At 41.3% G+C, this 15,304-nt stretch overlaps 1 protein-coding gene across 3 annotated transcripts in view; it reads left to right on the plus strand.

Moving 5' to 3' along the window:
* The window catches only part of ADAMTS17 (ADAM metallopeptidase with thrombospondin type 1 motif 17), a 201,787-nt gene that overhangs the window by 38,072 nt on the left and 148,411 nt on the right, over positions 1-15,304 (plus strand). For all 3 annotated transcript variants that reach the window (XM_064517899.1, XM_064517900.1, XM_064517901.1), the window contains exons 6-7: positions 526-683; positions 6,944-6,987. In XM_064517899.1, the coding sequence (XP_064373969.1) occupies positions 526-683; positions 6,944-6,987 (202 nt within the window). The remainder of the gene's footprint in view (positions 1-525; positions 684-6,943; positions 6,988-15,304) is intronic.

A 15,304-nucleotide genomic window follows, 5' to 3' on the forward strand; every position in this document is an offset into this window, starting at 1 on the left:
GCTGTTACAGTTTTACTGCTGTAGTTTCATAGGCAGAGCAGGATCCCTGTGCTGTATGGGCAAGAACTGGGGGATGTCTGGTGGTGTGTTACATGCAAAATGTAACTAGTGCCTTCCATACTGCACTGCACAGTGTTAAAGGTGGGAAAGATAGGAGGCCATGGAAGAAAAAGGAACTATCGTCCTTTTAGCCTTGCTGGTAGATCTTTGCTTATAGTTGCAGACCAGCCTCAGGAATTAATGGTTAGACAGATGAAAAAATTAGGTGGCTCTAGTATAAAAAATACAACTTCCAGACTCATGAGTCTTTTGAATGTAGTGCTGCATTTGATGCTTGTGACTGCTGCCAGCTGATGGAGTTTGTTCTGTGGATCCAAAAGTCACTAGTTCATTTACTCAAAGGAAGCTGTTTTTGCACTCTTCATATCTATATCTTCGACCCTCTGATTTTTCACCAGCAGTCTAGTGCTTTATATAAGTACTGGGACTAACCTTCCTTCTTTTGAATCCCTTTCTTTCCAAAAGGCAAAATTGTCTATTGGGCATCATGGAGAGAGGTCTTTGGAGAGCTTTTGTCACTGGCAAAATGAAGAATATGGTGGAGCAAAATACCTTGGTAACAACCAGGTTCCTGGTGCGAGGGATGACACCCCTCCTGTGGATGCTGCTGTTTTCGTAACCAGGTATAGTGAGTCAGGTTTATTACTTTGACCAGTAATGGGCCATAGTCAGTGATGGATTTTTCTGGTCCCCTAGCAATCCAAGAAGAAGATACACTGATGATGATACATTTGCTGCTACATACTGTTTAGTGGCCTCAGATGAAAATGATTTGTCTTGTTTCTGTGTATATGTACAGTGTTATGCAGAAGTGTCTCTGCTTTTGAATTGGAGCGTTGTCATAGTCATAATCATCTGAGGACACAGGCAAGGCACAGGTGATGCTTTTTTGTTAGCTTAATTACTACAATTGGAAAAGAAACACCAGATTTTGGAGCACAGGCTCTTCTTTACAGAAGAAAGAAGCAATAGACTGCAAAGATGCAGACAAACTGAGAAAACTGCTCTGAGTGTAGTTAGATATGCATCAGTTGAACTGTCTGAGAGGAGAGCTAGTTGGTGCCTGCAGAGCAGACATTGTGTTAGTAGGGGGGAGAAGTGGTGAGAGTTACTGCCTAAGGAAAGAAAGAGACAGATACCATAAATTATTTTTCTCTCTTTTTGCATTAGGAAACAACCACTTTAACACCTCCCCTCTAACACAGCTTGGAGCACGCACTCTTAATTTGTATGTTTGAAACCTGCTGCATATATTTCAGATATGAAATAATCCACATGTGAATATTTCAGCAAAATTCTTTGGAGTCTGCAGCCTGGCCTGTTGATTTATCAAATATAGTGTACCGGGGCACAGTCCAGATACAATAAACCAACAGGATGTTGCCCATATTAACCTGTAATCTTTTTTTCCTCTAGCTTCAGTACCTGAGCTCAGCCTCAGAATACAATGCAAGTTCTCTGTCCTCACAGTCACCCAAAATCTTGAGTAGCAAATCCCTGGTCTTTTAAATTCATTGCATACTTTAGGATGTAAATTAAGAATTCATTGCTGATCACTAAATAATTGAAGTGAGCGCAAAAATAGAGTGTGAATAAGATGGACGCTGCATGTGCTAGAAAAGACACTACTTTCCCAGTTTGAGACAGGAATTATCTGTGCTGCAATTCAATATTATTCACCTCTCTCATCCTTTTTTCCCTGCCAACAATGTAAGTAGAAATGCATGTTTTTGCATTATCTGCCATTCAGATTGTAGTTGTCTCTTGTGTTAATAGTCACATTGCAAACTATTCATGGGATTTTGGTGAGTGTTCAGTAAAAGCGGACTGCATAGCTAGTGAGCTTGGCATGGGGCCAGTGAAGTTCAGAAGAATGCACCTTAACAAATGTGTGCAGTTCTCCCAAATCCTTCCCTCTCCTCTGTATTCAGTGCAGTCCAACCAAGCACTTAAGTAGATACTTAACATTTTAGACAGGATGAATAGTTCCTTTGAAGTCAGTGGGCTGCACATCCTGGTTATAGTTAAGCATGTGTTTTATTGGATCATGGCCTAAATAAATAACTAACATTTTTGTTAAACTCATCTGGGCATCCAGTTGTCCTGCATGACAAGCGAGGCATACAGAATCTCTTCTGATGTGCTCTAAGCACAGGGTGGAGGGAATGAGCAGAGCATTTGATCTGTGCATTCTCTCTGCAGCTTGTAAAACTGAACACAGAATGTCAGGCTAAATGAGTTGGACTCAGGCACTTGAGAAAGAATTGTAGGGGTGGTCTCTGGATCCAGTGGATTTGGAGGGTTTTGCAGTCAGAATAGCTGGAGAAGCACGGTTTCAGTAAGGTTAGAAACTAGGCTCAGATTCTGTGAGAAAGGGTAGGCAAGGGACCACAACTGCTGTATAGAAGAGCCGCATTTATCCCGTATGATAGGCAGTGCATACTTGTCTTCTTCCTTCCTTCATGCTCTGTCTAGTCATCCTAACATATCCCTGCTCCTGCCACATAAAGGACACCAGGTTGCTTGGAAGACTGCTGGCCCAACAAGGCCTGATTCTTTGGCTTTGGAAGTAAGTGTGTGTGTGTGTTTCCCTGGACCCTCCCCAAACTGTACAGATGGACCAGTGGTAGAGGATAGGGGAGCAACAGCATGTCCAGCACAAGCATTTGAGCCAGAAAAAGCAGAAGCTGAATTTTCACCAGCTGCAGCTGCTTTAGGACTAGAAACAGATTCTGTGGGGTCAACCTCTAAAGAAATCCCTCTGTTTCTAATCTGACCGTGTTCATTTGAAACACCAAGGCACACTTGCCTTTGGGAACTTCACCTCTAACTGATGTTCCCTATATACTCATTTGTATGCAAAAGTAAATGACCTCCTAGGTGGCAAATATCCCTCCTGTAGGATTTTGATAGTATCTACTTGCAAGTAAGAAGCACACTGTGTCTGTGAAACAAGATATACCATTGCCTGATTCAGTAAATAAAGGAGGCGGTGGGAAAAGTCTGTGTTAGCCATGAGGGCTTGGCTATAGTGCTGTGGTGTCTATAATCATCAGATTTCCCTTTTTCAAATTCTGTTTGTGCACTTGCAGAAATTCAGATCTCTGGCATCTACAGATGATGGCCTTTATATTTTAATGGGCAATTGACCAGAAAAACTTCTGTCTGCAGAATCTGTATCTTAGTGCTCTTAGAAGCATGTCTCATTTAAAACACATTCTCTCTATTGATCTTTTGTCTCTTGCATTCCTCAGGAAATCTTTAGACCTTCTGATGTTCTCCCCAGCTCCTGGTTGTAGCCATTTGGGGCACTTGGTAGGCAATTGGTGATGTGACGGCAGAGTAAAGAATGGCACAACGCTGAAGTGAACAGAATTCAGGGCTGTCATTAAGCAAAAACTTGTTTTTTCCTGCCTTACTGCTGTAGTTATTCCAATTGCAGCCTATTTAACCCCCCTTCCACCTTTCTCCAGCTCTCTGCTTTATATAGGCAAATAAGCAATTACATATGCATTCAGGGAGCTGGGCACATAGTGCTTCGGAACGTACGTGCGGATGTGCAAAGTTTTGTTGGCAGGTTTTTGGCTATACCAGTTTCTCTCCCCTTTAGCTTTATGACCCTGGAGGTCTAAACTGGTCAAAAAATGTCATTTGAAGGATATTGAGAGGTGGCCATTAAGCAGAATGCTTCTTATTCATGTTGCACAGTTCAACTACTGTCCTCCTTTCTTGCAGGAAGGACTTGAATTGCAGAATTTAGCTGAGCACAGTTAGATATTTTTTTCCAGTTTGTGTGAGCCAGATGGAAGAGTGACTTTAGGAGGAGTTCTGAGTTCTTTTCTGGCTCTTTTTATTGAACAAAAAACCAACTTATTGTCATTTTTTAGAAGTATTGTTTAATTCTGCTAATGGAAACACTTTCCATAATAAGGCAAGTGATAATGACTGAGGATTTCACAGGTCTCTAAAAGATCAGAACACACATGTAGTGCTTGATTCAGCCAGTAGCTAAAAGTGAAGAGGAAATTTGCTTCACTGCTACAGCCTGTGATTTCAGTACATTATCCAGTACTTAGTATGATAAGGTCAGATTTGGCCTTGGATTTGAATTGCAGCTCCTGCAACAAGAGTTTTATTCCAAGATAGCTCTTTAAAAGATCCTGCTAACAAAACTGTAGTCTTTGTGATAAGAATCCTCTCCACATGCCATAAATGTTAAGACATCTTTTTTATTTCCTTGGAGTATCATTATAGTATCGTTTGTGTCAACTCTGTTACTTTAAAAGTGCAGATGTAGTGAAGCAGAAAAATGCTCCAGAGAGAGCCCTGTGGCTACAGTCTTTTTAAAGGAGAATAGTTGCAGTACCGTGACAGGGCTGTCTTACCTCACTGACATGACTCATCCACAGGTGAGATGGAAGATCTCTCTTGATGCCTTTATAGTCTTTGGTCCCTCCAGAGATTTCCAGGAAAGGAGTAGGAGTTTCCGTATTAGGTTTTTTGATGGGATGGCTGCTTGCCTTTGGAAAAAGACTGAGACCCCACCACGCTTATTTCGTGATTTCCAATAGAAGAGCCATCAGTTTGAAATCTACTGTAAGTTGCGAGCCTGAAGTCACCGAGTAAAGGTTTGAATGTGCTTTTTGTTTGGCCACAGAATTTTGGGGTAAAATTTTTATAAAAGGTCAGGATATTTTAAAGTCCAGCATTTTGGTACAAGATCTTTGAATAGAAGGGCAGCATCTCTTGGATTTGTTTTTTGGACAATTTAAAGGATGGGCTAGGGAGGCTGTATAGTTGCAGGCCCACCTGCAGTAAATTGGACAGCTATGTTGAGTTCTTCTTGCTGTCCTGTTTCAAGTCCTTCCCTGACCAAACAGTACCAGGGTATTCTCTTTACTGAGAAGGATTGTGTCACCTCTCTAGTAGAGTCTGCGAGTTGTGCTGGCTTATGTACAAGACCCCAGTTTTACGGCATGGTGGTGATTTCTCCAGGAAGCTGCCTGAAACTGCCAGACACCTTTCAGTATAGAACATAGAGTGCAAGGAGCAAAATTTGCTTTATTTGCTGAGCTGGCGAGCCCCTGAGGAGAGATGCTTTTCTAGCACTGGCCTCCTGCCATCTGCTAATAGTTCAGGTATCTGTTGTCACAAGAAAAGCATCTGTTTGATTTACCAGTTTATATAACATAAGAAGTCCTTAAATAAACCACCATCAAGTTGGCTCTGGGAACTCAGGCAAGCATGCCTGTGCCAGCTCCATCAGGAGACTGTCATTAGTCGTCTCTGGAACGGCTGGAATGCCAAGGTGTCAAGACACAGTAAGGCTGCTGTGAAAAATGAAAGCTGGGGCCAGTGTGTGGTCACAGCTTCCGATTTTGTTTTGTTCCTATATGATTTTTCAACACTTTGATAATTGCTCTCATAGCTTTTCTGCATTGAAACACAGTTAGTTTTCAGTGTCTGCTTAACAAGAGCTGGTAGCAGCTCTTGTTCCCCTCCCTTCCAAGCCCTTGCCAGCTTGATTTGTGGTTTTCAGAAGAGGTTGGTTGTGTGAAGGGGCTGAGCTCATCTGCCTGAGAACTGGGCCTTAAAGCCCTTTTCCCGTAAACCCTACTTTTGTATTTTTCTTCAGGAAAAAGATATTTTCGGTTATTCTCCATTATTCCCCCTGCCAAACTCTTCAATTCAAAATCCCACCTATGACTTAGACATTGCAAACTGCATACTCCAAATGTATTAATATGATTCACTCGCTAGCCTCTCCTCAGGGTGAGGAAGGCATAATCATAGAGATTTCCCTTGTGTTGAGGAACTTATGAATTGTTCTAGCATGTGACGCTTTTCTCCAGCTCCTCTTCAGAGTGGGTGGTACTGCTAAGCAGGTCTGGTAAAGACAGCTCCTAAAAGTTTGGCGATGACTGTCTAAGTGCTTATTGAAATGTACCCAAACCATTATTTTAGTTATAAAATACTTTTCTTCCCACACTTGTTATTCTCTCATGAGGAAACTCATTTACAAAATCTTCTCACATTACGTCGTGTTACTTAGACTGCGAGCTTTAGGCTGTCTTTTTATTCTGTTTTTATGTTACATGCAGCTCCATAGTGTCCTGGCTGAGGTGTAGGTGCCAGTGCCATATGTAATATCTGTTCCTGCCTTGATAGGATCTGGGGAGACTGGATGAAACGTGGAGGGGTAACAGAGTCCAAATGAAGTCTCTTAAATCTGTCTGGATTCAAATCATAAAATGGTAAATCTGGCTGTAGTATGTTTAGCTGAATCCAGTTCACCTAGCTCTTACTGGTCAAATCCTGACATCTGCTTTGTTTTTCCCTATGTCTGTTTTTCCATATATTTATTACTGCTTCTTTCTTTTCCCTACTTTTCTATTTCAGTAGAACAAGAAAAAAAAAAGGACTGAGAATTTGTGGGTATGCATGATCTACTTATTTTGCAGGGCTGAGTTCAGCGTCATCAGGCAGTGTCCCCACCTGTCCCCTCCTCCTGTTTTTGATGGTGTTATTGCATCACTGTGTCTGCTTCACTTTATTACAGTTCTCTTGTGAAAATCAGTGGTTCAGCTTTAATCCAGTTACTGATGAAGTCTGACATCATAGAAATGAGACAGTGTTTTATGTGATATGGCAGTACTCTTTTGCATGTTAAATCTTAAGTCTGTTGAATTGGACAGTAGTATGTGGAGCTCATCAGCATAATCTTGAGTAGCAGTCAACACTATCTGTGTTGTCATCGTGTAAATTGCAGAGCAGTTAAAAACGTTGACACCCATAATGTACGAGTCATACATCACTGCTTTTTCCTAGCCTGAAGTCTGGGGGCACAGGATACACTTCACTTCTGTTCTGTTTTTCTTTCTAGGACAGATTTCTGCGTACACAAAGACGAGCCTTGTGACACTGTGGGTAAGTCGAAGAAGTAAGAGGAGAGTATTTTGATAGCCAACTCTGTGCTGAGAAGAGCTTTCTGGGCAATCATTCATTCCTTGGTTTGTTCTAATGCTGCTTTTGCTATTCTGAATGCCTCTATCATGGAAATACGGATTGGTTGAGCAGGGAATGAACTATAAACAAGCGATTAAATGTTAACTCCTTTTAAGCACTGGAAATCTCTGAGGTCAGGTAGTAATCTTAAAATATTTCTACTTTTTTTGGAGCAGATGTAGAATTAGATAATTGGAGATTAAGAAACTGTCTTTTGGATGTCTGTATAATGCTCCTTTTAGTGATCTCTCCCCCAAGACAAGAATCTGATAACTAAGGAAGGTATTGTAAGAACCTGCGGAACACTCCCAGATCAAACAGGTTCTCAGACACCAGAGAAGAATACCTCATTGTAGGAAAGCCAAGTTAAAGAAATCTTTATTTCTGCCTCCTACTTCCTAACTGCCTTTAATCATATCCAGGTCCTGGATACATGGTGCCCTTACATCCTACATAGTAACTATTCTATTTATTTATTTATTTAACCTAGGTAGCCATAACCTCCGCTATATCGCTTCTGGCATTTTTTTAATCACCACAGTAGCAGCACTATTTGGAGGCTCAGCATCCTCTCCACAATTATTGTATGATTATTTACAGACTTGCCTTAAAGCCAAGCTGCCTCTTTTCCTACATCCTCTGTAACCTCAAAGTGAATCCTGAATTTCAGCTGATCTGAAACTCCAGCTTCACTTGGAGATCAGGGGCTGCTGCGCTAACAAATAATAGGGGGTGAGGTGGAGTTCGAGGGAAAGTGATGGCAAGCATTCCAGCAGCATCTCTCAGCCTGCGTGTAGAAGTTTCATCTCGGAACACAGATCCTTTCTTCTCAGTGATATAGAGAGTAATCCATGAGAGATGAATGGAGGAAGCACAGAGCTGAAAAATATGTGCATTTTCTTCTCAAACATTAACAAGGCCTAGCATATGTCCAAGATTTCCAGAGGGCATTCCTCACAATACATCTATTCTGTGTCCAGTGTAAAACATGCTTCTACCGAAGAAGTGTTTATACTATGTATACTATCCGGAGATGACTGTGGTAAGGTACAATAAAGAAATAACGAAAAAAGAGAGAGAAGCTGATGGAAGACACGTACTGTCACTTAACAAATACTGACTAAGGTCAAAGCTCTTTCCCTTTTTAAATACAGTATTGTTGAAGATCTCTGTTCAGGGAATGATATTACCATAGACAGCATGACTAAGGAAATAGTAGTATCGCTTCGTTTCTGTTCTCACAATACCCAAGTACTTTCTTGTGTTGCAACTTGCTGCACACTGTGAATCCAGTGGAGGAAGTGGAAGATCAGAGCAGTAACGGTTAAAAACTCAAATGTTACTCTCTCTAGTGTAGTGCTTCCAAGACATTTAGAAGGTGAACGTTCCTGGGACAAAACCAGTCTGGCCTCTTTTCCTCTCTTCAATCCTACTTTTCCTTCCTTCTCTTTGGGAAGTTTCACTATGTGGCAACAAAGTTGTAGTATCTTCATTTATGTATCTTTTATGCCGGGCTAACTGTTTCTCTGGTCTGAGCCCAGAAACAGTGTCCTTATCTGGCGCTTATCTGACACTTAAGGATGAAATCCTCCATCCAATAATACCATCTTACTTTTCTGAAATACTGTTGATATAAGTAAATATTTTGATAGCATCAATTTTCAAGTAGTATTTTGTATACCCTAATGGGTGAGTTACTGCTGTTGTCTCAGATCATCTACAAATTTAACCCTTATCACTGTGTTTTTTATACTGGCAGCATCTTTTAGAAGTTTTCTTCAAAGCCATAAAGCTGTTATAGGGCCTGCAGTTTGAATGAAGTCCACCCAGGTATACCACACTCAGATACCTCGTCTGTTGCTACCTTGAGAAATAGTGCTGCTGCTTAGTGCCTGAAAAAGATAACCAATTCCTCTGGTCATCAGCTTGCTAAGGAGTAATGCAATGGTCTGGTAGGAAATTGGAGAATGATGGGTTTTGAGGGATTGTCACTTGTAAAGCAGATCATATTTCATGTTTGAGTCCTTACATGTGTCCTAAATGCATAAGATAATATCAGAGAATTAAGGACAATGTGTCCATTGCCCTGAATCTGCCAAGTATTTATGATTTATGTGAAGATCATAGTCTCTGCTTTCTATGGATGGATATAGCATAAAGATGGAAAATTTTTTACCTATCTCTCTGTATTGACTTTGTCGCCCTTTCTCTGTATCACCAAAGGTATTAGTGATACAACTATACGATTTTTTTCTTTACTGGCAAAAGTTACCCATTAGGTATTCCAGTCATCTCAGGGATGTTAGACCAGAAGTGAATTTGGCCTTGTTGTATCATTTCTGTATGTGTCACAGCAGAGGAATAATAAATAAAGGAGTGTATTCTTGTGACATGCCACCCATTTGAGAAGGTGGTTAGCGCTGGTAATACTGAATTGAAACTGTGCTAAAGACTCTCCAGTTTTCCTCCTTAGTCAGAATAGGAAGAATAGGTGTCAGGCACACAGAAATAGTCAGTTTTTCATGGCTGCTACTCTGCGCCCTATATATATTTATGGATTGTAGAAGTAGAAATGTAGCCATCTTTTACCTGGGCTTATTATGAATGCAGTGGTCGAAGTAGACTGATACCCACTGGCTTTTGAAGAACTGTGTTGGTGCTTCAGCTGTTTCTATTGTTTCTAGGTTCCCATTCCTCACTCCGGCTCCCACAGATAGTTCCCTGCAAATCAGGAGGGCTACCTGTGAAAGCAAGAAGCTAGTCCAAAGAACAGCACTGCATTTGGTCTTGAAGGTGATGTTGAGGTTACAGCACTTTTCGGAGTTCTCTCTAGAACAGCACCTCACTTTCATTTCCTGCCTTACAGTTCCCTTTTAAATAGGAAAAGCATGATCTCACCACATGCATATGTGGAATGATGTTGGCCAGCGCTGTGTGGTACACTGCCGTCCTGTAAAGGAAGAAACATCTTCCTGGTGAGCAGGGACTCTACTGAACTAGGAGACTGAGGCTGCTGCTCTATATAAGATGGAGAATCTGGACTCTAGATTCCTGATTTCTATTCCCGGCTCTGGCATTGACTCATTGTGTGACATTTGGCAAGTCACTTAAATTCTGAATGCTTCTGTCTACCTCTATGAAATGGGGATTTTGAGTGCAAAGCTACAGGAGATTGTATGGCTTAAGTAGTTCTCATATAAAGGAGTGTGATGTCCTTGAGTGTTGCAATGTAAGTCCAGAATCTAATGTTGCTTAGTCACATTTAAAAGAATACAAAGAATCCATTAGATTATACTTACTAAAATAAGTGTACTCGGAGCACTGTAGATCAGGGTTTTTTTTCAGTGACAGTACCTTGATTTTCTTGTGAGAAATAGGCAAGCAGAATTTTCCCCAGTGGAAGTACTGAGCCCCAGCTGTTGCTTGGAAGTGGGATTATGAAGGTTAAATGGCTTATAAGAGGTGTTCATTTGTGCTCAAAAAGATCCATATTGAAAAACCTATCTGGAATCTTTGCCTGCCATGCAGACACGGAGAGAAAACAGCAGCAGGAGGTTTGTATTTGTATTCTGGCAGGGGCCCCTCGCTGAAACGAGTTGCTCTGGGGACTTCGTTCAAGTTTTCTTGGCCTAGCTGCCAGTGTAGTGTGGAAGGTTACATAATGGATGAAACAAGCTCAAAACTGGTGAAAATAGGTAGATACGTCTTTTGGGGGTGATATCCTGCTGGCTGCGTCGAGGAACAGAACCACATCTGTTTAAGAAATAGTTTGTTGATACTCATTGCCCCACTTGGTTGTGTAAGTTAGCCCTAAGAACAAATGAATTCAAAAAGGAGGGGAAGAAAAAGAAAACAGTATGCCTGCATGCAACACATTTGCAACAATCGTGTTTCAGCAGCCTCAGTTTCTAGGCCCTCCAATACCCTCTGCAGTTTGAGCACAGGAGGTTTGCTTTATGCAACACAGCCTTGACGCACACACCAGTCAGAAGGTTTGCAGTCTGCTGCCGCTCTCAGACTCATCTCTCGTGATGTGACTTTAACCAGGTCTACAGTTTCCTGCAAAGAAATCTTTGTTCCAATTGAGCTGCCTCTAAGCCAGCCAAATTGAGAGTTTAATGTCTAGCTATTAATATCAGGCTGCAGCTTGGATCCTTGCTCGTTGTCAGAATCCAACCTTCCTGTGACATAAGCAGATTGAGAATGCCCCTTTCGTTCAATATTTCCACTGCTAGTGCCAAATAAGCAGCTTTACGGTTAGTTAGGAATGATCCTGCATATTTCAAGGCAAAGCTTGGCCTTGATTCCTCAGTGTACATGTTACCCCAGATCCAAGCTGAAGCTTCCCTGTATTCAGCTAATAATAAAAGTGGGGGCAGTGTGGAATTGGGAAATGGAAAATGAGAATGTGTCTTAAATATCCTTAAATTGCCTTGGTTAAAAATGTCTTTACCTCTGCTGCAGTCACATGTGCTTTTTTGTGGCTTGATGTTGGGGAAAAGAAAGCAGGATATAGTGTATATACTGCAGATGGGCAGGTTTAGTTGAAGGAATAGCTGCTTAGAGAAAACTGAGTATAAGAAGCAGAGGTGATTGAGAAACATAGTTTTCCCGTCTGTTTCCACAGATGAATCAATGTTTTGTGAAAAACATTCCCACCTCCTGGCTGGCTTTAATTGACAGACTCGAAGATGTCTTCTTGAGAGGGTCGTGAAGATCACAAATCCTTCTAGAATTTGTGTCCTTTTTCTTGCGTCTTCCAACTGCTGATATATTACTGGGGAAATCAGGGCTGTGATTGTGGTTTTACTACTGCACTGCACCTGTGCAGGTGACATCCTTCTGCTGTGCCACTGTGTTTCTATCTTAGTCATTTCCTCCTTTCAGAAGTGCATAGAGCTATGGGTGAAAAGTACTGTCAGAGAGAGATGCAGATCACGGTGCTATTGTCCAGTTTCCCTCCCTTGATAGCTACACCCTGGTTTCTTCTTATGAATTTATACTAGTAAAGAGTTTGGGAACGTGCCCGGATTTTGCAAATGGGATGCTTTCTGTATGTGTCCAAGCAGATTTGATCCTTTCATATTCTGTGTAAAACACCCTGAATAATTGGACTGTGCATTTTTATCTTTTCCTTGCTTGCGCAGTTGGGTTGCCTCCTGTCCTCAGCAAGGTACACTTCCCATCAGTGTTGCCTCTACTATGCATTGTTCATTTAAATTTTCCTTCCTATGTAATATTGATTCCAGTCCCCTAATACTGTCACAACAGAGAATTAATCCCAAAGGAAAGGGGAAAGACTAGTTGGTGTGATGTGAGTGGAAAAGAAAAGGAATTCTCACATTAAAAACATTTTTCCATAGTGGTTCGTGTTGAAGGTTTCTGTATATTCCAGGGCGGGTTTTAATTTGGAGCCAGAATAAATAGAAATACCTGCTGCTTAAAACAATTCATTAGAGAAACGGTGCCTGGCTTTAGTCTTGCTGGGACTGTCCTTGGGACCAAAATCAAAAATGGCTTAGTGCATTAAAATGAACATACTGTAGGTTAAGATGTCCCTTAAAGGGACACTGTCAAGCTGATTTGGTGTTTATGAAGGAAAGGGATCTCACAGCAGTGCTAATTTTTTTGTCAGTCGTGCCTATGTCAGGCAATGGGGAGTCAGGCTGCCGGCTTTATGAAACCAAAGGGAACCATGGTAGAGGGCAGTGGAAGACTTTCTCTCTTGCCTTCTCGTTGCTAGGGAGTGAATAGCCTCCACAGCGCAAACAGTGCAGAACTGTGCTGTTGGGCATGTTCATCACTACCAGCTCGCATGCCCCACCCTACCCACAGCACCCTTCCAGTTTCTTTTCACCAGCTAGCAATCTCTCCAACTTCCAGTCTCTTCCACATTCCCACTAAAACTTGCGTGCCAACTGAGTGTAATACAAGGTTGCATAAATTTTAATAGAAGCGCTGGGATGGGCACAGCTACTCAAATAATCACAAATTCCCTTGCTCTTCCTCACTTCAGTGCCCTGCTCGCGCTTTTCTTTCTTGCTTGCTTCAGGAGCATGGCTTCAGCAGAGCTGCTTCATGTGTGCTCAGCTGTTCACAGGCTCAAAGCTGAGGACCTGAGGAAAATCCTGTTTACACTGGACTCACAGTTTTGTTACTGACTTCAGTGAGGTCAGGATTCTTGTCCTGTTCTTAGGTATTCTCTGAAGCACACAACCCACCTTTGGGAGTCTGTCAAATGAACTGGCGGAGTTTTTTCGTGGAGAGACTATAGTGGTTTGGGGTACCTCTGACATCTTTAGAAAGCTTGATACCCTGAGGATGGTTCTTTGTACTTTCTGGAAATCATTTGATATCTTCATTAAGCTTTTTCTTTCGCAGCTTTCAGAATCACCGCCAGGTTTTGAAAACCTTCTCAAAAAGCAGTAGTATGTGAGAGCTAGAAAGGAAAACCCACTAGTAACAACAGTGAAGCTGACCAGTGTACTTTAGCAAAGAGAAGTAAAACGGAAAAGACAAAAAAGGCCATATATACACCATCTATTTGCCTCCATCCAGTCTGTTAAATAAATAAATAAATAAAAATAAATAAAAAAAAGCTGGGCATGCCACTTTAAACAAACTACTCAACCTGCTACGCTGAACACATTGTAAGCGTTCATATAAGTCAATGAGAAAGCTGACATATTTGACAATAAATATGTAAAGTGCTTATATTGTTTTATAGAGACGTATTTTCTTTTTATTGTTATGGAAAGTAGAGCATTTGAATTTCATTTTCCTTTGGGTTTGTTTTGCAGCTCAGTAGTCTTGTTTAGGTTTGTCTTTATTCGTTCCATATACCAAGGGCAGTTGTAGATTCTTCAGCTCTTGGTCTCCTTAGGTGAAAAATGACTGTCTTTCTGGAAGAGATGCAGTAGCCAAATGCAAGATACCGTGTTTAGTTCTGAGGTTATATGGTACCATTATAAGGTTTTTTTATAGAAAAGAGGTGATTCGTCAGTCTCTTCTGTTCTTAAAATCTATTATCTGTTAGTGTTATTGACTGAATTTCTAGTTATTTCAACTTATTTCTTCCTCTGCTCTTGGATGTTTCATGTCCTGGGGACTGTAATTAGCTTTTGTAATTGAAATAACCAAAAACATTTAGAGGAGGGAGGATTAGCGACAGCTTTGCTGTACATTTGTCATTGTTCCCTCTTCCATGTGTTCCCAGTCCCTAGCTCTGAAGTGTCACAGACCCTCAGCTGCTCTCACGATTAACCCCCTTCCCTTGCTTTTTTGCCAGTGGTCTCTTTCTCCTTGGTGGTAGTCCAGAGATCTTAGAAGCTCTTGCTCAATTTTATTCCTCCATCTTCTCCTTGTTCAGCTGAGGCTGGACACCAAGAGGCTGCTGTCCTCAGAGAGGCCTGCCTGCTCTGTCTTCCATCACTGTAACCACATGGCTTTGCCCACTGAGGTCATGGAATTTCCCTACGTTTACTACACTTTGTTCTTCATAAACCTCCAGCAGTTCCTTATTAGCTCTCCTTCATACATCATTCTCCCTTCGTAGCTCGCAAATGTTTCACTGCTTTATTCACCAATTATTTGTCTGTCTGTCTTCTTAGTAAGCACCCATCCCACTTGATAATACAATAGGCCTCACTGTGGTCTTGCATGTTTGAAACTAGCTTGTTCTCAGTGATTTGGAACTAAACACTGTCAGTGGAGAAGAGTAACATGCTTCCCACTCTGTACCTGGCCCGTCATTTCCTCCAGCATTAAGCTTTTATTGGTAATTAGTGCTTGTAGATATTTAAGCTGTCTGACTTGTTGAGATACATACGTAGTGTTTGCCAACTATAAAGTAGCATGTCCAAAATCTTCTCATCAGCATTACTACCCTGCTTTTGTTTCTTAGCGTATCTTCACTGATCTTAAATCTCACTTTTCTTGTTACATCTTAAGACTCTCCAGCCAGGTTTTATATCATAGCTTTTGTCTTTCTTCTTGTGACTCCCCCAAAGTTGGTGCAGGACATTTAATCTTATCTTAACTTGAAAACTTAGCCTTCTTCCATGGCTGCATTGGTGGTTCATGGTAATGTGCTTTGATAAATACAAGAGAACAACTGTCTAAAATGCAATGGGCAGAAATCATAGTATTCCTTTAGCAGGCAATATATTTATGAGTAAACATCCATCAGTCTATCAGAGCTCATTGTTGTGCAGGGTGGATGCTGAGTGCTCTTTGATAG

The sequence above is a fragment of the Dromaius novaehollandiae genome, chromosome 10, assembly GCF_036370855.1.
Source record: "Dromaius novaehollandiae isolate bDroNov1 chromosome 10, bDroNov1.hap1, whole genome shotgun sequence".
In the NCBI taxonomy this organism is placed as follows: Eukaryota; Metazoa; Chordata; class Aves; order Casuariiformes; family Dromaiidae; genus Dromaius; species Dromaius novaehollandiae.